At 31.7% G+C, this 23,196-nt stretch overlaps 1 protein-coding gene across 1 annotated transcript; it reads left to right on the plus strand.

Moving 5' to 3' along the window:
• Nucleotides 1–1,651: 1,651 nt before the first annotated feature.
• Nucleotides 1,652–19,106, plus strand: LOC132714586 (uncharacterized). Its single transcript, XM_060697475.1, has 7 exons — nucleotides 1,652–1,752; nucleotides 2,049–2,116; nucleotides 2,725–2,811; nucleotides 11,094–11,225; nucleotides 15,048–15,134; nucleotides 15,783–15,865; nucleotides 19,011–19,106. The coding sequence occupies exons 2-7, from the start codon at nucleotides 2,077–2,079 to the stop codon at nucleotides 19,104–19,106; spliced, it is 525 nt and encodes a 174-aa protein (XP_060553458.1). The 5' UTR covers nucleotides 1,652–1,752; nucleotides 2,049–2,076.
• Nucleotides 19,107–23,196: the final 4,090 nt, after the last annotated feature.

Raw genomic sequence — 23,196 nt, forward strand, 5'->3', positions numbered from 1 at the left:
ACAGAGTAAATTATTATAGGTTTATCTCGGGTATTCATGCCTAGATGACTAGTTCTATTACTTTTATATTGACTATTCACTGCTGTTTATCCTCTTTTGATTACTCTTAAATGATTTGATAAGCCACTTTGTTTTATTAAGTTTCTTTTTCTACTGAAATAATGTGAAATATATGCCAACGATGCATATGTATTTAAATTAAAGTAAAAATAAACTAAAATACGAAATTTTGTGTGTTTATCTATGTCATGTTTTTAAATTTGTCTATTGATATTCACGTGACAAGTACATATTAAAATTTTCTTACTTATTTTGTTCCTGGCTATCCTACGAGAAATTGATAGGGTATCTTATTCCATTATGATATAACTTATTTCTTGATGTCATTTGCCACAATATATTTATCTCATCCCATATTTTTCAAATATCAATCAATAAAACACTTTGGCATTTGTAAGTGTAAAAATAGTGACTAAACTGGTACCAACTATGTATGCATTATCCCGACAATAATGTAACACCTGGATAAACAACAAGGGCTTGCCACTTGAAAATGTCCCCTAAGGGCATCCCCATAAAAACAATGAAGGCATGGTAACTGTTATAATCTTACAAGTCTTACAATAATTTAGAAACATAAGGAAACAATTATTTATAATTTCAGTATGCATTAAGTGGTCGTTATCTGCTACTTATGCTTATATCCTTTCAATGAATGACAGTTATGGACGGAACTATATAGACAGACATACGTCATGTTGTAAATGAGTTGACATGTGCAGATGTCTGTGACCCGCAACACTTTTTCAAACTCCAAAAGCAGTCTTTTTGCCACCAATAGTCAATGATTAATCCTAAACGTCGGGCGTATACAGAATTTATTTCAATGCCAACCTAGAACCCATCAAATACACCTAACTGGCACATGAGGACACTAGGAAACTGACATTTGAGCAGGCTTCCATTTAGGGCGATAAAAGTCTAGTAGAAAACCTTTTTAGTATATATAGAAACAAAGGAAATTTTCAGTCATTTTGAAATCCAAGATGGCTGCCGCATTGAATTTATTTATTTGTTCCATTGATTCTTTTCGTTCACACTTTAGCCGACTAAAATAAGCAAAACTGTGAATAAAAATTTCAAAAAATAATGTGTTTTATCTCACCCATGTGAGAATTAAGGTAAAAATTAACAAACAATGGCAGCGATTTAGAATATGATTTTTTAAGGTCAAGTAAGTAAGCACAACTACCTGCTTGTACTAAAGAATGCCGTTAAAATGCATATTGTTCTCAAACCAGTATACAATTAGTAACGTTCAATGAAAATATATGCTCTGAAAAAAAGGCTTTGCTAGAGAAAGTGCCTATTTACTTAAAGATCGAAATGACAAATTATTGTGAATATTACATGTTTGCTTTTGATAAATTACCTACAATTTTGTAATTTCTTCCGAGAAAGTCACACCATGTAGTGCACATTTAAAAAGAACCTATTCTTGTATTTGTATTTTATATCAACTGTTAAAATATTCTTAATTCATTGTCATAAGTAAAATAGTGGTAACGTTCCCTAACATGCATTAGATAAATTTAAGTAATAACAATTGAAGAACGTAATAATTCTGCAGGTTTTCTATTTGACAGACGTCAGCGGTGATCTATCAACTCTATTGGAACCCTGGATAATAGTTCTCCTTCTTCTTCATTTCGTTGTCGTTTTCTTCATACTGCCACATTACATCATCAGAAAGTAATTGTATTATTCAATCATTTGTAAATTGGGCAATTACAGAAAAGCTTTTTTGGAGTAAAGTTTATTGTATAATAAAGCGTAAAAATGCCATAATTTTTCTTGGCCTTATTTTAAAAAAGATTTTATAAATGCATGTTTTATTATTATTATTATAGTAATTATCATTATAATTGCTATTAATGTCATCATCATATGCAATGTTATTATTATAGTCATTATTTTTATTATCGCTATGATCATTATATTTAATCACAATTAAAACTAACACTATATTAATTACTTTGATTATTTAGACTTGAACGAAATCAAAGAGATTGGATAATGCAAAAAAGAAAAAAGACTGTATCAAAGACAAGATCAGGTAAAGAACAAAATGCTTAATTAGAAAAAATGTTTAAACTAAGACTATTAATGCTATATTAGAACAAAATGATTTAGCTGAGAATATTAAATATTATTGCACCCTTTGTTCGTGCATTTAAATGTGCAGAAGCAGAAGGACGCATGTAAAGCGCAAGCCCACTAGTTAATTCCGGGGCTTCTGCAGATTTTGATCTACACAAAAAAATACACTTGAGATATTATTGAACATAAGTATTTGTCCGATTCGTGTTTTGTGATGTACTTTCGTAGAGAAAACCCGGTTTTGTAATGTCTTTTTTTAACCGAGAGTGAATTGCCATTGGTCAGTATAGTTTTAATTGTGATATTACCAGAGCTGTCATAAAGCAGTCCGCTATTTTACACGGCGCCCTGAATCATGCAAGCTTACAAAAGGGCAATTTTATCACATGCTTTATTTATATTATTATTTTATACAGACATATGTTTCTCGCAGTTTATATGCCACAGCGTTTGAAATTTTTATTCAAGAATTTATGATTATCAGATAAGATTATTGATATGATTACATATGTGACATTGAATTCTTTATGGAGGTGAAGTAATTACATAATACATTGATTGCAGTTGGTAACCGTCAAAAGCGTTATAATGAAACAACCAAACATTGTAGTAGAGATGTTGTGCAGAAAACAAGCATAAACAAGTATAAAGGTAATATCATTTATACTTCTAGATGTGTTATCAATCAACAATTTGAATTGTAGATCATAAAGTAAAAATTTATTTAGTTAATGGATAACATATTTGAGATTAATGTCCTTAATTCATTAAATTGACATTCACGTTTAAGGCATATCTACTAAACATACAAAGCAAATAAATCATTGCTTATCACGAAGATCACGCTCGCTGACTGCAATGAGCATGTAGATAAATGCCACACAGCTTATACCTTTTAATGTTATATCAGAAGTTATTTCATTCGTCGATTTTAACTATTATATGTAATAAGAATTTTTTTTCGACGTTTTAGAACACAAAAATTAGTATTGAAATTCATACAAAGCTTCAGTCACATTAGAGCTTACGACCACAAAAGACCAGTTGACAATCACCAGTGACCACTGGTCGCGGACAATCTTTAAAAAATCTTAGGACGGTCATCGGTGATCTTCGATAGTCTCAGGTTATCTTATTTAGGTCGCACGACCAACTTCATTCGTAGAGAGGTTTTTGAGCTCGAAAGTAAGACAATCTTACCACAGTCTTTACAAATTGCCACTAGTCACTGATAATCTTGAGTAGTCTTTAGTAATCGTGTGATGGTCGCACGACAAGTTGTAGGTGATCGCATGACAGGTCACGGGTTGTCGTAAGTAATCCCAGGCAATCTTGAGACCATCGCACGTTTGCTGATGACCTGTCGCGCGATTGTCAATGATGATTGGTTATACGATAATCACAGAAGTATATTTATCTGTTCAAAGAGGGCTTGGTCGCAGACAATCGCCAATGATCGTCGGTTTTACACGTCGCCGGTAGTCGCAAGTACTCGTAAGCTCTAGTGTGACTGGGGTTAAAGATTTGCTGCAAAATGCCCATTAAACAGTCTCTTTTAAATAAGAAAATCGACGTATCATTACCAAAAGCTTATTACAATTAGCTAACGCAATTAACATAAATTGTGTAACCATTAAACTATAAAATCCTAAAGGATATTAATGACAATAGTGAAATTAAACAAAAATAGTTAACACAAATAAGCAAAATGATCGTTTTCTCTCACAGTTATATTATTTTATGCTGACCAAAGAAAAACTAAAAATAAATTGTAAAGTGATAAACGATTTACACGAGAGCTCATGAGTACTTAGTTTCTTTTTAGAAATATGAATCTCAATGCTAAACCAGTACTTGTTTTATTTTTCGCGCTGCACATTTTATATACAAACTGCTGATATTTTATATTATTTTTTATAAGTTTTAAACATTTTTAGTAATTCTAGAAATAAACAATATTAGGATGACATCTAAACAAAACGTGTTCATCAGCTTCAATATCTTGAAACGAACAGCATTATATCATTAACAGGTATATTTCGATAATGTTATATATATATATATATATATATATATATATATATATATATATATATATATATATATATATATATATATATATATATATATATATATTTCTTATTTCTTATTTGTAACATGCCAGCAATGGTAAAGTGGTAACATCGAAATAATATACTAAGGAAAACGACTGTGAACAATTCTACTTTAAATTATTTAAAAGAGAATAAAATATTTACAAATGAGTTACAATTATCAAATAGGAATTTGGCAAAATCATTTCAATTCTTTGCCTAAGTTTAACCAATTACTGCATGAGCATTTTGTTAAAAAAATGGCTGTTTTCATTGAAAAGTCTCCCGATACAACTTCAAATTGCTATAAAGCTATAAAAACTGCTTCAATACTTATCAAACTTGGCACAAATGTTGACTGGACAATTGCCTTTGTAATCCTAAATTTTCTGCTACCATGGCAACGAGGGGACATCTCAAAATTGCCAAAAACTACTATTTTGCGTTGATTTTTTTATCAAATTTGATTTCAAATGGCTGCAACTTCTCAATGGGTTCAGATAGAGTCAAAGGCTTTTCAACGTTGGTTACACGTTAACCTTATGATCGACCTTAAGTCATTTTGAGCCTCTCACAAGTCCACAGTTTTCTTGGTGTACCTTTTTGATGGGTGGCGGCGCCGAAAAAGTGATCACTTTTATCAACATTTCTCAAACGAAAACATGTCTTTGGAGTCCAAACAGGACATTTTTTCACTATTTGAGGCTTAAACGAGTATAAGAGAAGGGTCGAAAGTGCGTTGTTACGCGTATATATGAGGTAAATGGTTAAAACATGGATTGTTCGAAACTAATGATTTTTAGTATTTATCATAAAATGAAAAATCATTTCACTATTTAACTTTCTTGTCTGCAGATTTATTTCAAACATTAAAGGTCAAAAGTTTTTTCTTCGGGTTAACTGTTTCCTTTGAACTAATTTCCTCAATTTAAATGTTAACATCGCACAAACATTAAGTTTCCTTGACAGAGATGATTTTTGGAACTTCGGCGTCACATCGTAAAGGAGCAATCTGTTAAAATTTAAAAATACTTAATCATATGTCCGACAGTTACGGGAAATCACGTCCCATTTAGAAGCATGAAACATATAAACAGTTTTAAATTACATGATAAAAATCTTTGCAGACACTATCAGCTTCAATGAAATTGATACAACATAACTTATTAATGTAGAACGGCGGAATTCTATATATAAAGTATATAAGTATAAAAGTATCGGGGATTTACTTAGACTCCCATACTTATTCAGTGTACACTGGCTAACGAAGCAGACAGAACAATGCTAATATACTGTCCCTGCCTACAATGATATAATATAATCTGCAGCTATTACAAAAATATATACATATGCTATACATTTACAAAAATCTAGAAATTATATTTGAAACCATAACAAATCAGCACTATATATAAGATAATTAGAAATTTTGGAAAAGTTGTTGTCACATTGTCATTGCTCATTTAACGCTCTATATACATGTATAAGTTAACAATCAAATACACTGATATAAGTATATATTATCATTTAGTTAAAAAACAAGTTACACGAATACATCAATTGATGTAACTATAAAAGAATAAACAGAATAAAAAACAACAAAAAAAAACCATAACATTTTATATAAAAATCAGTAAAGCATTTTTGAAATAATGTAAATTTTATATCATTTTATATCATAATGAACATGTTAGCGTTTTAGATATCTTTGTTGTGTTATATATTGATTATCAAGACTTATAGAAATAAATACATGCATTTATGACAATTCAATATATTTACTTTTATCACTAGGCTTTACGCTTGACAATCAAAATGAAAAAGAAATTAAGAAAAAACAACAACAACAACAACAAAAACATTCGCCTCTACGGAGTAGTGGCATATTGGGATCACCTCTCCATCGTCTGTCTTTTCGTCCGTCCAGCATAAAAACTTGTCCGCATTACTCAAGAAATGCTACTTTTGGAAACTCATCCAAACTTTATAGGAATGATCAGTACCAAGTCTAGGTGTGCATGTCGTCAGCATTTTCCGGTTCACTGATTTGCCAGAGGTACGGCCTTTTAACGATTTTTGTTTTTAAAGTTTGTCCGACTACCCCTTTTTAAACCACTGAAACATTTCAATGAAACTTTACAGACTTGATCTCTAGCTCATGCGCATATTAATTATAATTATTAATATAAATTCGCCGTAAGTAACAGAAATAAGGATGGATTGTTTGACTTTTTCTCCTATTAGAATTTTTTTATTTAAACAAGCGATCATTCATATAATTTGAATAAAATGAATAATATCATCGCCCTTTAACAATGATTGTCGAACATATTTTTTCAGCCCAAGACTTCTTGTATTTTATGAGAAATTTGACTAAATGAGGCTACCAGTGGGGAAAATAGATTTTAATACTAAAGTTGATATTAAGGAAATTTCATTTTAACTTGTTTTTAAGCACAAAAAGACAATTTAATTTTGTTTGTTTGTTGTGTAAGATGTAGTTTGATTTAATCTCATGAACTTTAAAAACAGTATCCCTTGTGGCTACGCCACTTGTGAGAATACTGTTTTTAAAGCTCACTCAATGAAATAAAATTTCATCTTACACACAAACAAATACATATGCTCTATATAATCATTTAAAATACAACAAAAAACACTGATAATCTAATTTTCATGCTTGTCACACACAAAAAAACGTCAATAAGCTAACATTATACACGGTCTGTATAGAACAATCTCCCATTTATGGCACATCAGGTAAGGGAAGTATCTCTTCCCCGACGCTTATCGCTTATATGAAAGGGTCTATAGGTTGAATAATTTTTGGTCGAGTTATGGCTATCATGAGGCGATACATGTGATCACTGATCGGTCTTGTTATTTCTTTACGCGTACACAGAACTAGTATTTTTCACACAAGTTGTTTCAGCATTTACATCGATAACTTTACACAAGTCATAATTGTATTTTATTATATAAATATTGTTTTTGGGATAACTCCATTCAAGTTAATAATTACCATCTGAGTTGTTTCATAGGCATTTTCTTTTTAAACCATTTTCAGACCGTTAATTCTGATGTTGTTTGACTTACAGTATTGTTTTCAATTTTCGACAAACAAGAAAATGAAAACCTCCGAAGATAAAAATTAAATTATTTTATACAATTAAAACTTAAATTTTTAAAACAAATTAGTTGTTGATCAACAATTTTGAAAACAATCAAAGATATTGTATTCATTTTTAGCTCACCTGTCACAAAGTGACAGGGTGAGCTTTTGTGATCGCTTTTCGTCCGGCGTCCGTCCGTCGTCCGTCCGTCGTCCGTAAACTTTTACTTTAAATGACATCTCCTCATAAACCACTAAGCCAATTTCATCCAAACTTCACATGAATGTTCCTTTGGTGGTCACCTTTGAAAATTGTTCAAAGAATTTAATTCCATGCAGAACTCTGGTTGCCATGGCAACCAAATGAAAAAACTTTAAATATCTTCTTCTAAATAACCCAAAGAGCTAGAGCTTAGATATTTGGCATGAAACATCTTCTAGTGAGTGTCTACCAAGTTTGTTCAAATAAAAGCCCTGGGATCAAAATTGGCCCCGCCCCAGGGGGTCATTGATTTTCCCTATATGCATATAGTAAAAAATTAAAAAATCTTCTTTTAAAGAACCCAAAGAGCTAGAGCTAAGATATTTAGCATGAAACATGTTCTAATGGATGTCTACCAAGTTTGTTCAAATAAGAGCCCTGGGGTCAAAATTGGCCCCGCCCCGGGGGTCATTGATTTTCCTTATATGTGTATAGCAAAAACTAAGAATCTTCTTTGAAAAAAAAACCAAATAGCTTGATAGATACTAAACATGAAACATCTTCTAGTGAGTGTCTACCAAGTTTTTTCAAATAAAAGCCCTGGGGTCGAAATTGGCCCCGCCCGGGGGTCATTGATTTTCCTTATATGTGTATAACAAAAACTTAAAAAATCTTTTTTGAAAAAACTCAAATAACTAGAGTTTAGATATTAAGCACGAAGCATCTTCTAGTGAGTGTCTACAAAGTTTGTTCAAATAAAAGCCCTGGGGTCAAAATTGGCCCCGCCCCAGGTGACATTGATTTTCCTTATATGTGTATAGCAAAGACTTAAAAATCTTCTTTGACTAAACCCAAAAAGCTAGAGTTTAGATATTAAGCATGAAACATCTTCTTGTCAGTGGTCTACAAAGTTTGTTCAAATAAAAGCCCTGGGGGTCAAAAATTGGCCCCACCCGGGGGTCATTGATTTTACTTATATGTGTATAGCAAAAACTTAAAAATCTTCTTCGAAAAATCCGAATAGCTAGAGTTCAGATATTAAGCATGAAACTTTTCTAGTAAGTGTCTACAAAGATTGACAAAATAAAAGCCTTGGGTCAAACTGGCCCTGCCCAGGTGTGTCCCCTTGTTTTTAAACTATATGTTTAAATAAAAAACTTGACCAGCTAGACCTTAATTAGATGTTTAGCATGAAACATCTTCTAATGGGTGTCTACCAAGTTTGTTCAAATAAAAGCCCTGGGGTTTAAACTGGCCCCGCTACGGGGGCCTATATACAGGTGAGCGACTTCAGGGCCATCATGGCCCTCTTGTTTAGGATATTTGATAATTTTGGGATAAGGCTCATCTGTCGGATACTTGGGACTTAACTAAGAGATCTGTATCCAGTTTTGCCCTTTTTGCCTATATGGAAAGCCATTAAACACTTGTATGGATACCAATATATAAAATATTCGCAATTACACGAGTGTCAAGTGATTATCATAACAGCCATATCACCATAAAAATTTTGATAGTTTTTAGTTCTTGCTTTAACAGACGAGTATTTTACGCGGTAACTGAGCAATGGGTCGTTCCGGTGGTGACAGTTTTATGTAAATTGGCGGACTGTCTATCCAATTGCTAAACTGATATTATACATATTCAGTGGATGACCTGGTTTACACAAATGAACTCATGGCTTTATTTCAGATAGTGCTCTTTAGCAGTCAACCTTATACTGATGGAAAGAGGCGGAGCAACATTTTCCATTTTGCTTTTTTGCATACTTTAGAGATTCTGATTTTTTCTATTTTGTTGATATTTGTTGAATTGTGTACAATGTGCATCCCACAATTGTTAATCATAATTTTGTTCATCTTTATTACATACAAAAAGGAAAAAAGAACATCCATATCAACAAAAGATTGTTTATGATCATTTTTTTTAAATTATTGATTATTGGAGTTATAGCAAAATATAGTTCACAGACAAGTATTAACTCGTTTATGAAAAAGAGTCTCCACATTTATCATTTATGTACATCAATGGGTAAAATGGCAATCTTCTTTTTCTTTTACAAAATTTTGACCATTATCAATAAATACTGAATGGCATAGCGTAGTATGTCATAAAGATGTTTAACTCTACAAGCAGTAAAGACATTTCCAAACAATTCGGACAAATCGCCCACTTACTCAACCAGAAGCGCCCGCAAATTCGTTCGACTCAAAAATATTGGCTTCACGTGAGGGTAAACCCTTATCCGTTTTCGTTTTCGTGTGTCTTATTATGCCCCTTCCGCAGAAAAGGGGGTATATTGCTTTACAAATGTTGGTCGGTATGTCGGTATGTTGAAAAGCCCAGTGCTCGGTAGACCAGTTGGATTCCGCACTATAACAAGAGAATCATTTAATCTTTAACCTTCTTTTTTCTTTTGACTAGTGGTCACATTTTTGGCTCAATTTTAATCAAACTTGATCAGGATGCTTTTAAAGGTAATTGCTCAGATGAGTTCGAACATCTCGGATTAAAAAAAACTATATCACAGGAGCTAAAAATAGAAAATCTTGTTAACACTGTAGTGGCCATTGTTTTGATCCAAATATCCTGGAAATTAGTCCGCAAGTTTGTTTTGACGCTTCCTATGTCTATTTCGAATATGGATCACCTGGTGTCAAAAACTAAGTCACTCCGCCGAATATGGAAAAACCTTGTTAACACTCAAGTGGTAACATTTTTTACTCAAGTATCATTAAACTTGGTCAGGATGCTTGTCTTGGTTATTGCTCAGATGCGTTCGAACATGGGTCATCTCGGATGAAACAATAGGTCACCGGAATCAAAATACAATGTTAGCACTCTACTGGCTACTGTTTTAATTCAATTATCTTGAAAATTGGTCTGAAAGTTTACTTTCATATGAGGTTCGAACATGGGTCACCTGGGATCAAAAACTAGGTTACACCGCCCAAATGTGAGAATATCTTGTTAACACTCTAGTGGTCACACTTGTTAATTAAATTGTTACCAAACATACTTGAAATTGGACAAGAAATGTATTTTCTGATGCTGAATTGAATTTTGATGTCAACTGACCTTCTTTCGATATTAATATCGTTTGACCTTGTTCTTCGTTTCTTTGAAATAAAGACTTGATACAGAATTGAATTTTGATCCACTTCTGATATTTTTTTATATAATTTGACCTACTTTTTGACGTACATACTTGAAATTTAGGTCATGCGCCAAAATGAATTTTGATATCAGCTGAACTACTTTACATATTATTGATATCATTTGAGCTACTTTCTTGCTTCTTAACGTACAGACATGAACTTTGGACCAAGGGTGTTTTTTTTTTTGATGAGATGAATTTTGATAATATCTGACGTACTTTTGATGGTTTGAATATCATGTGACATTCTTTCTTGCCTTCTTTATTGTGTTTTGAAATTTAGAACAGTGGTGTAATTTTTATGCTGAAATGAATTTTGATACCAGCTGACCTACTTTGAATTATTTTTATATCTTTACTTTAAATTAGATGACTCCTCTCGATGCGACATTGGGAATACACCGCTGCTAGATGTCCGATGCGGTATTAAGAATACACCGCCGCTAGATGTTGAACTAAATCAAGACGAAAGGATTGGAGTACCATCGCTGGCGGAACCTGGTGAGATTAATCTATTAATAGCGAATTAATTGATAAAAAATTAAAAAAGACTGCATAGTCAATTGAACTCTTTGATAATGTAAAAACTCGTTTCCATTATAAATGTATAAGGCATCTTTCTAAAACGTTTTCCAGAGTTAATTTTTTTAATAATCTCAAAGGAGTTTGGGAGAGGATTTGTACTATTTACATTTCTCGGACTTTGGGTTGTTCTGTAATTTGGATTTTTCTGTAAACTATGCTCCCTTTGATGAAATTTTTGAAACAGCTTAAAAATTCTCATATGATATCTGGTGAAAAGTTTATTCTACCTGTTATAAATATAGAGGACATTGAAATATCGAATAAGTGTAGGTTTAATACTAAATTTATTGAACGAGTTGAATAAAATCATATTATGCGAGCCTCTGGCGAGCATAATATTATTTCATTCAACGAGTTCAATATATTTAGTATTGAATTTACACGAATATAATATTCTTTTTATCACATATATAAAAAAGCACGGTAAACTGTTAACAAGAGTCATTTTTATCAGACGCGCCAATAGTGTAACGCTAACATTAGCGCGCGTTAGCGCTATGTTTATAGCGCAAATGACGTCACGTCAGAGTGTTATTACACTAATGAAATATCGTGTAGTGTAATATCGTTTTTATTAAACGGTTTATTACACTCCTGCGCCGCGGTTTATGTGATAATGCATTTTAAACGTTCTGTGCAAAATTACAAGACGTTCCAGAAAACTCGTGTGCATAAAAGTCACCAAAAGCTTTTTGGTACTGTCAGTAGATTATGTTCAGTTTATGTTCCTGATACTATATGATTATTTTTGTATATTAATGAATCATTTATATATAAACATGTATAATATTGCCGTAGAATGGATATGTAAGAAATAAGTGGATAGACCTCATTGTTGAGGAGTGCAGTGCACAAGAATGATAACTCTACCCTGCATAATTTTTTATTTTTGATTGCCCTTTGTTATTTTTCATACTTAATTTTTCACCTGAGTGGAGCATAATTCAAAAAGTGTTTGAGATGTCAACATGAAATGTCATAGGTGGATACATCTTATAGGTGGATAGATCTAATTGAGGAGGAATGCTGTGCGCAAGAATGATAACTCTTTCCTATATTATTTTTGAGTTATTATCCTTTGTTCTTTTTCATACTATTTTGTCCGGAGCTTATCTGAAAAAGTATTTGAGGTATCAACTTGAAACTTCATAGGTGGATGGATCGATCTCATTGAGAAGGAGTTCAGTGCATAAGAAGGATAACTCTACCCTGCATAATTTTTGTGTTATTGCCCTTTGTCTTTTTTCAAAATTAATTTTTGTTCAGAGCATAACTCAAAAAGCGTTTGAGATGTCAACATGAAATGTCATAGGTGGATACATCTTATTGAGGAGGAATGCTGTGCGCAAGAGTGATAACTATTCCCTATACAATTTTTGAGTTATTGCCCTTTGTTCTTTTTCATACTATTTGTCCGGAGCTTATCTCAAAGAGTATTTAAGGTATCAACTTGAAACTTCATAGGTGGATGGATCTCATTGAGGAGGAGTGCAGAACAAAGAATGATAACTCTATCCTGTATTATTTTTGTGTAATTGCCCTTTGTTATTTTTCAAAATTAATTTTTGTCCGGAGCATAACTCAAAAAGCCTTTGAGATATCAACATGGAACTTCATAGGTCAATAAATCTCACTCAGGAGATGTGCAGTGCAAAGGAATGATAACTCTACCTTTCATAATTTTTGAGTTATTGCCCGTTGTTATTTTTCATACCTAATTTTTTACCTGAGTGGAGCATAACTCAAAAGTGTATGAGATGTCAAAAAATTTCGCAAGAATGATAACTCTTCCCTATATAATTTTTGAATTATTGCCCTTTGTTCTTTTTCATACTATTTTGTTGGGAGCTTATTTCAAAAAGTATTTGTGGATAGATCTTATTGTGGAGGAATGCTGTGCGCAAGAATGATAACTCTTTCCTATATAACTTATGAGTTATTACCCTTTGTTCTTTTTCATACTTTTAATGTCCGGAAGCTTATCTGAAAAAGTATTTGAGGGATCAACTTGAAACTTCATAGGTGGATGAATCGATCTCATTGAGGAGTAGTTCAGTGCATAAGAAGGATAACTCTACCCTGCATAATTTTTGAGTTATTGCCCTTTATTATTTTTCAAAATTAATTTTGTCCAGAGCATAACTCAAAAAGCGTTTGAGATATCAACATAAAACTTCATAGGTGCATAGATCTCACTTAGGAGATGTGCAGTGCATAAGAATGATAACACTATCTTTCATAATTTTTGAGTGATTGCCCTTTGTTATTTTTGAAACTTAATTTTTCACCTGAGTGGAGTATAACTCAAAAAGTGTTTAAGATGTCTACATGAAATGTCATAAGTGGATAGATCTTACTGAGGAAGAATTCTGTGCGCAAGAATAATAACTCTTCCCTATATCATTTTTGAGTTATTGCCCTTTGTTCTTTTTCATACTATTTTGTTGGGAGCTTATCTCAAAAAGTATTTGAGGTATCAACTTGAAATTTCATAGGTAGATGGATCTCATTGAGGAGGAGTGCAGTGCTTAAGAATGATAACTCTATCCTGTATAATATTTGTGTTATTGCCCTTTGTTATTTTTGAAAATTAATTTTTGTCCAGAGCATAACTCAAAAAGCCTTTGAGATATCAACATGAAACTTCATAGGTCTATAAATCTCACTCAGGAGGTGTGCAGTGCAAAAGAATGATAACTCTACCTTTCATAATTTTTGAGTTATTACCCGTTGTTATTTTTCATACTTAATTTTTCACCTGAGTGTAGCATAACTCAAACGGGTATGAGATGTCAAGAATCCGCAAGAATGATAACTCTTCCCTATATAATTTTTGAGTTATTGCCCTTTGTTCTTTTTCATACTATTTTGTGGTGGATTGATTTTACTGAGGAGGGTGCAGCACACAAGAATGATAACCTACCCTGCATTATTTTTCAGTTATTGCCCTTTGTTATTTTCAGCCATCAGTATTCAAATAGGTTTCAAATCTGTTATCACTTCAGCCATCAGTTTTCATTACCAAAATACCTCTTAAAATTAAATTATTCTGCTCTACTACATATGAATTCTTCCAATGAGCAAACACTTCCGGCGGGGGATGGCCATGTTGACATGGCTCTTGTTTGTAAATGATTTAACATGGTGACATAATTTTTTATTATGATAATAAATAGTGTGTGTTTATCAATAATTCTGTATAATTTTGCACTAGAAAATTATTATTTTCCTTGTGATTTCTATAAGGTTGTGTAACATTAAATGTTTGGGTTTGGGCAATCTGACATATGTCATTTTGATATTTTAGTGCTAATCGATCCTTTAGGGTAATAAACCTAGATCCCCAAGCCAAAATTTTAGAAAAGCTTAAACACAAGAGATCAAAATTTTGTTTGAAATTTTCATTTTTATAATCTTGGTCAACCGCTTAATTATGACGGAGGCTTTGATTTTCTTTTCATTACACTATATATATAGTTTAAGACGAAAGGAAGTTACAGTTTTCATTCAGTTGAGCAATAAAAAAGGCAATAATGGTCTTCTTGGTAAAAGACCAGTTTTTAATGATTCTGATTTGTTTGTTTTTTTCCTGTTATAAACCATACTTATTTATCTTTTTATTTTTACACTAAACTTCAAATGCTTTGAATGCGACGCACAGATAATGTAAAAGGTCTTTTGTCTACAAATGTACAATAATCAGATTTTAAAGAAAACCTTTAAAACAACTTATTTCAGATCAAACCACTGGATACAATACTATGTACATTAAATCTGGGGAAGAAAATATGTTAGATGCAACACACTTCATTAGTAAGTCAAAAGGTAAATATTGAGATACATTTGTTAAAAAGCAGTTCTTAATTTCATCTTTCATGAAAGACTTTTGATGAGAAAGAATTTGGACTTAGTTATGAGTATGGTTCTACAGTGAAGTTCTAATAATTGACATTCTTTAAAATGAAATGCAATAATTGAGATTAAATGATTAAGGTTTTAAAATGTAAATCAATTTGCTTAGGGGAAAATCTATGTACGACACTTCTTCAAAATCAAAGCATTTTGAATAACGACAATACCTCAATGTTAAAGCATTTTGAGAATAAAATAGTTCATTTAGCTTATTGATATTTATTAACCTCTTTTTTCTTCAAAACACGAAGAAGCTCACATTTTATGTTTATAATAATGTGCAAACTTCTGATACTGATTTAACATATGATACTAAGACATTGTTTCCACGTCTCTTTTTAAATCCACTTTTTTCAAATGAAACGGAGCTTTTTAGATATCTCTGAATATGTTATGTAACTTTTATGTGTTTATCCTTTTCTTAAATGGTTGTCTCTCTTTTTGTGTACATTATTTCTAATATTGTACTCTTATTGAGTTTAACATGCACACAACAACGCTTATTTATATACATGTATTAATTTATATACAAAACCAACATTTTATATATTATATTTTTAGATCAAAACAGCAAATACAAAGCAGATGATGACAATGAAACAACACCAATAGAACCTAAGGAAACTGAAAAACAAACTGCTGTGGTATATCCATATGATGAAACAAAGAGCAATGGTTTGTCAAATATCTATAGCTTTAGTTATATCTGTTAGGATGTATGATGTACTCAATTTGCGACGGACGCGCCCCAAGGCGCATCAGATCATGGGGTTTCGATGTCTACAATCGAAACGTAACTCAAACCAAATAACATCTTAATAAATAGTACACGATTTAATCATTTAAAGCACACACTTTATGCCGGTATATGTTGAATGCGTTTATGTTCCAGTTTAATAACAAAGATCGTTATTTAATTGCATGATATAATAAACAAATGAATATCATATTTACGAGAAAAAATCGTAAAAATAGGACTACTTTGTCCTACTTCGTCCCATACGAAGTACAGCCAAACACGGATTTTATGTATGAAAGCCGTAAGAAGACGACAAATTTTACATAAAATCGAAGTAATATTGTTTTAATATAGAGCAAAAACGCCATTAAAAACATTTTTATAATAACTTTTATGTGGAAAATATGTACAAATAATATCTTTTTGTGGTGACTGAAATGATTTTTAAAAATAATGATTCTTCCGCGTAGAAGCACTATTCTATCAATTTGATTGTAGTACAAATGTATAGTAATTTCTGACCTAGTTTATCAATGATAAGACCAAGCATCTAAACTGCAGTATTTTCATGTAAAATGTGTTGAGATTCAATTTCCTTTATTTGCAAGATAAAAAACAATTTAGGATTACGCACGTGTCAAAGCAACTAAAAAGTAGTGTGTACTGTGTAGAAATATGAACTATGGTAAATTGTACGACCTAGTTATCCCGCTTTACTTTCGGATATATTAATGCAGTTGTATAAACAGTAGCCAATACTTTCGGAGATTTGCGACGTAACATAAATTGTGAAACAGTCTGAAGGAAAACAGTGTATCTGGGCAGTGAGCGAAACAGTTTAGTACATAATCCTGGGATTTTGTTTCAAAGACATTTGTTCTTGGAAGGCACAATTCTTTATGACATGCATTTATAAACCATTTACTCAGCCAAGTTTTTACTATATGAATACGAACCATACCATACAAGTTATTAAAACATTGAAATCTAGTATTCTTAATTTAAATATAATTCATTTGAATCGTTGAATAACATAAAAAAAGTATAATGAGCGAAAGGAAAGCATTGAAATAAGTCATCGACATTTTTCTGTCATGCTGAACTTCGATTTATTATCTAGACAAATTAGATCCGTACAACCAAGATAATTATTGGAGTACTGTCTCAAATTGAACATTTTTATAGGGGAAAACATTGCATTGACCATTTATGTGGTTTTTCCATATTAAATAGATCTGTGTGACCAAAAATTGAACAAATAGATTAAAAATTTTGTAAGGTTTCATGTGACTTGTATATACAAAAAGAGTGGAGCCTAATGAACCTTTTAGCTCGACTATAAGAAGAATAGAAATGCTATCCTCATCTTGGTGCCAGTGTCCGTGTTGGCATAAACACTTTGAACAACGTTCAGCTTGTAGAGCATCGAATTTCATATTAACTTTTCACATCACAAAAACTTTTGAGATCCTCCGTAATAGGGGATGTAAAGCCAATAACTCAAGCATATTCTTTACAGAATTATAAACCATTTTGAACCAAATTAATCTTGCTTAATTTTTCTCTTGTAATATAATTGCTCCGCGTCCACATGCTTCATGCAAAATAAATTTTTCATATTGAATTTCGCATTCGTTTTGCATGTTTGCAATTTTGAAGGACAACAAATTAAGGAAATATTCGATACATGCTATACGTCTTTTTGATGTAATGTCTTGGCAAAATCGCGTATTTGCTGAATCCGATGTTGTATTTTATTATGTTTCCCATTGTTTAATATTTGCTTTTTCACATTGATGCTTTTTATCTTAGCTTTGGCTACCCATTGTCGAATTTATTACACATGATTGCTGATTTACGCCATATCGTATATTTTCTTTTTCCCAAAAAAGTCAATCTTTATATATCTTCGTGTTTAGCATTTTGGAATGGGCAGAAAAGCAAACTGACAACAAAACTATACAACTATATGCGAAACATTTAAAAATATTTTCGTTATTCCCTTTTCCAATATTTTGCTTTGTAGCTTATCTGTAAAGCGTTACCGTTATGCATGTGCAGACTAGAAATATACCATATGTCACAGTATGTTAGATAAAGGAGTAAAATTTAACGAACACCCGAAACTGCAAAGCTCTGTCCGTTGCAACTGATGTACATATGCGTTTGTACAACCGGAACAGGAAACATGCAGCAATACATCAAGGCAAAAATGTAACAATGCAAAAATTCAAATATTCAACAATGCGAAAAGGCAAAAAAGAAACAATGTGAAAAAGGGCAAATGCAAAAAAGTAATGCAAAAAATCGACACAGTTTGACATTGTCGTATCTGCCTGTTTCAATATTTGTGTCGCGAAAAAGCATACACACGAAACATTTTATGTTTCATATAGTCGCCCCTTTTTGACGTCTTCTTTGTTTTGTATCATTCTATAAATTCTAATACCCCTTGAAGGATTTTCCTTGAACTGATCTCACATTTTCCCCTTTTAAATTATGATAAATAGGCTTTCATAAATGTATGTGTAATGTATAATGAGTAATGGTAGGATAAGTTGGTCAATTTCATCTTATATGATTCGTGCTGTATTAAGGTCGCAAAGAGTTGGAACATAGATGACAGATTAACAACTTATATAAATGAATCTCATTAAAAAAAAAAATGGAAAGGGGGGGGGGGGAAACTTAAAAAATTATTTTGAGAATACAGAGGGTAAATAATTAAAATTATTTCTAAACATAGACCTTTTAGTACTTTTGTCTCTAATTATGTTTGAAACAGGAAAAAACGTAATAAAATGTGTACAAAATGTAAATGAAAATAAAATAGTGACAACGAATTCACATCCCCTAATTTCATTTATACATAGAACACAAACATTTCTGATGCATATTTTTAAAGGGCTTACTTGTTTTAATGAAAAAATTAAAGTCAATTGTTAGTGTTGTAAAAAGTCATTTGTCAATGTCGAATTGCGTAAATAAATACGTAACGTTAATTTTTTATTTCTCTAACGAAAAAAATTATGTTTTCTTTTTTTATGTAGCACGGGGATCAGAATTCAAAATCAAAGAAAACCAGTTATGTCACAGATCAGGGGGACCAATCATTATCTTCCATGGATCTAGATAAGGGTTTATGACACAATAACTTTTTACTGAAAACTTAGTTCTAAAAACTCAACCGAACTTATTGATTAAAGTATTTGAGACGCACAAATGATATTTTATTTAAAAATATTTGCCACAGCGTTTACTATTATGATATCAATAGACTCATCAGACAAATATTAGAGTCTACAGACTTTCAACATTTTCCTCCCGAAGGAAGGCATAAGATATTTTTTGATCGTCTGTCCGTCTGTCCTCCTCTTCTGGTTCATGACGTAATTATTCGTGCATAAGTAGGTTGTAGGTCAAACCAACCCAGATTTGTCTGGGCAACAACTTTGTCATTTCTAAATGAATTGTAAAATAATTTGCCAAATATGTTTTTAAAAGATGCCATAGTGCCCCATGTAATATCAAGAATGGTACCTCAAGATCATGGTAACAATTAACTTCTGTAAAAATACATTGTTGTTCCAGTTGACCCGTTTGCCATACATGTATTGATTTAGGTTGGCATAATACATGTGTGCAACATTAAGAAGTCATGTCACTCCAAAGAGCCTAGCCAGTGTCTCGAAGGTCAAGGCAACACTTGAGTACCAAAAGTTATTAACAAAATTTGAAAAAAATGTTTAAACGTTTCTTAAATTTGCACAGTTGGTTATGTTAATGGCATTGCAGTTTGAAATTTAAAATACTTTGGCATACATTTGAGGCTTACTGAGGCTACATGGTATGTATCGCACAAGAGTCATTTAAGGTCATAACTGCATGTCAAAAAGTCATGATATGAATAGAGCATTTGTATATAGGTCATGTCCAGTCATTTTCACCCTCTTTATATGTTTAAAACAAACGTGTCTTTTCATCTTTTCTGGCATTGATGGATGGTTTTAGAAATAACTAGACATGTACGTAAACTTTTGGCACATAAGAACGACCTGTCCGCCTATAGAACTTGGTCGACAGATAGAAAGTTCGAGGTTAAACTTATACGGGGATGATCAAGAAATATACGGAATTAAGTCATACATTCAATAAGATTTATCAAAATTTCATTGTAAAAACACTGTATAATACGTAATATGTTCTTTTTACAAGAGAAAAGAAATACAACAATTAAAAACGCATTAAGGCCACATAATAAACAAACTTTAAAGGCAAACATTTTCAATGCTTTTTAAATATATTTTAAACTCTATTTATCGTTTCAAATACATGTAATGTGATGTGACTGTTGTGAAGTTTTCTTTATTTTGATGTTATTTAATTTATCTCTTTAATTTTCAGGTACTTCCGAATTGCAAATAAACTGGATAAAGGTTTTCTTACAATTATCAAGATCTTTTCCTGCATCAAAGTGGAAATTATTTGCAATTGATTTACTCAGTAAGCCAGTAAATAATTCAAGTTTATTTTTAAAATTCGCTTCAGCAAAAACTCACGCTTTAGTAACGTATGTAAATCATTTTTATGAAACATTGAAAACATTATTTTACTCATCATACCGTTAAATGTTTAAAAGTTTTGAGTTGAGAGAGACATAGAAAAGAGTAAAAAAAGATTTAGAGTTGTTCGTGCTGTAATATAGTTTTACGAAATATATATTTGATATTGAAATATGTATTACATTGTCTCTAGGCAATTGCCAGCAGATGGCGAAAAGCGTTCATGATACAGTTTGATGAAATTGAGCTAGAAACAAAGAATCAGCATACAGAAAGTTGTTTTATTCACGCGTACATAAAAGTATTCACTAAATGGCTTGACAATTTGGGCAGGACAAATGCAACGTTTGAACATATAAAAGATGCTGTTTCTGGAGACAATAGAGGCAAAGGAAGCTTTAGAACTAGTTCTTTCTATCGAAAGGTTTGATTTGATTAGTTTGATTGTACATCAAAGTGAAAAAATATGAATTAGCGAAAAAAAGTTTGGGAGTTATTATACTTTAACCTCCTCAAAAATATATTCATGGAAGTGTTTTATTTTCTGACCATTCGTGAGAATGACGATCTGACTAGCTTATTGATGGCGATTTTTGTGTTTCGTCGACATTTAATGTAAAAAACATTTTAGTACATAAGTGATATTGCAATGGACTTTCTGGCAGAATGAATCATTGATTCCTTTACAATGGTTTTAGGATAAAGAAAATATTTGTAAGATTTAAATATGCATATACTGTTTTTATTTATTTTTCTTTTAAGGAAACCCCCATTGAAGTGTGACAACACCAATGCCTTTAGTCCCGTACAACTTAAACCAAACATTTGGGAACAACTCCACACATTCTCAACAGTATATGGCATTACATGATGATGAAGTACGGGGAATTCTAATTACGCGAGAGATGTATATGTTAGATCAAGACAACAAACACATAGGGTACAAGTGGCCCATTGCTCCCTACTGTTCTAGGTATACTACAAACGAGAAGTATCAAATCTTCAGGAAACATCAGTTCAGTTAAACAATACCAGTGTTGAAACTAATTGCAATAATAATGATAAAAATACTGTTCAAACGAGAACGAAATAAAAGCGAAAGAAAGATCAATCAAAATCAAAACCACAGCAACATAAACGAAGTACAACTGAACAGTATATGATTGACAATGCAAAAGAAAATTGCTTTTTAGATTCTATACCAATTCGTCAAAATGACTATAAAATGTTTATGAATTTTGTTCTCGACCTTGTTTCGAACGAATGTAATGTTGGCAAAGAAACGGTATTATCAATTACACACGAAGAATTCTGTGAAGCTCAAGAAATCAATACAAAAGGAGAATGACACATTTTTTCTTGTAAAGACTGGAAAAACAAATCTTTTTATTGGAAAAGAAGTATACGAGGATTTTAGCTGTTTACGGAAAATATCGCACGACCAAAACTATTGACATATCTGAAGGCCAAAAATATTGACTATGATAGTACCGCTTCAGAAAGGTTTTTATTCATAACATTCAATGGGAAGCCACTCATGGAAGTATGTTTTGTTGAAGTATTCATTTATGTTTATACTTTTAAATAATTTATTATCTTATTACTTTGCTCACTAATACCAATACTACTCCTACAAAATAGAATTGCACATACGTTGGGATGTAAAGTTTATTACTTTTTATAAATGTTTAATCTGATTAAATAATATTCACTGACTACTTATTATAATTTTCTTTTATGCAATAATTCATTAATTATGAAGACCAGTTAGAAGTAAACTAATGAAACATAACGAATACTATACTATGCTCACATTGTTTTAATTTTTTTATTAAGAAGATTATTATTCGGAGTACAAAAAGATACTTACTCCAGATGCATGTCGTTTCAGAATAAAGACGATAAAAATGTGAGCAATATTGATGCAAAAGAAAAGCGCTACCGAGCAGAATATCCCAAGTTAATCGTAAAAATGATCCTTTTGTTAGAGTATGCCCCGACATGAAAGAATCTGAAGAAACACGTGAACATAACAACCACTCTTAAAACAAACCCTTCCGATCATCTGTGTGATTCTGAGCAGAGCATAAATGGAATCGGGAAAAACAACACAAGTATTGAAGATGAATTTTATCCGGGAGCAGCAATTACTGAAACATGATAAAAAAAGAACTAGACAACAAAGCAGGGTGCGGACAAGACACAATAAGAATAAACGAAAAAGAGAACAAAAAAGAGGAAACCAATTATTTTGACTTGGATATAGAGAAAGGAATTAGAAAAAAATAAAAGAATCGTTCTTTCCGACAGGTGATGAATCATATGCTCTACCTGACGCAGACAATGTAGCTGAAGTGTTAAGCAAATTTGTGGATAAAGACTTGTATAATTCTCCTTAAGATAAGCTAAGGATAGCATATGGCTTTCTCGGATTGACTGTAAAGTTAATTATGCTTCGTTTTATCAATAGGATTACCGATTTTTTTTCAAAGGCGGATGTACTGGTTACATGAAACTGTTTATGTCTGTTTACAAAAAACTTACATTTTGAAAAATTCTTTTTTCAAATCCAACTGATCATGTTCATTTTCGTATTAATAAGGTTAATGATTATAAACTGTATAGTGTAATAACAGATTAGAATTAAAACAGAAAGAGAAAATGTAATTCAAGT

Source organism: Ruditapes philippinarum, unplaced genomic scaffold, assembly GCF_026571515.1.
Source record: "Ruditapes philippinarum isolate M1 unplaced genomic scaffold, ASM2657151v2 ctg15414_1_1_1_1, whole genome shotgun sequence".
In the NCBI taxonomy this organism is placed as follows: domain Eukaryota; kingdom Metazoa; phylum Mollusca; class Bivalvia; order Venerida; family Veneridae; genus Ruditapes; species Ruditapes philippinarum.

What these genes read in the sequence shown, in the direction of transcription:
- LOC132714586 (XM_060697475.1), top strand. Translation starts at nt 2,077, where the DNA reads ATGCAAAAAAGAAAAAAGACTGTATCAAAGACAAGATCAG. An exon ending in AAGCATAAACAAGTATAAAG is followed by an intron (nt 2,812 to 11,093) that starts GTAATATCATTT and finishes ACTTTAAATTAG; the next exon opens with ATGACTCCTCTCGATGCGAC. An exon ending in CTTCATTAGTAAGTCAAAAG is followed by an intron (nt 15,135 to 15,782) that starts GTAAATATTGAG and finishes TTATATTTTTAG; the next exon opens with ATCAAAACAGCAAATACAAA.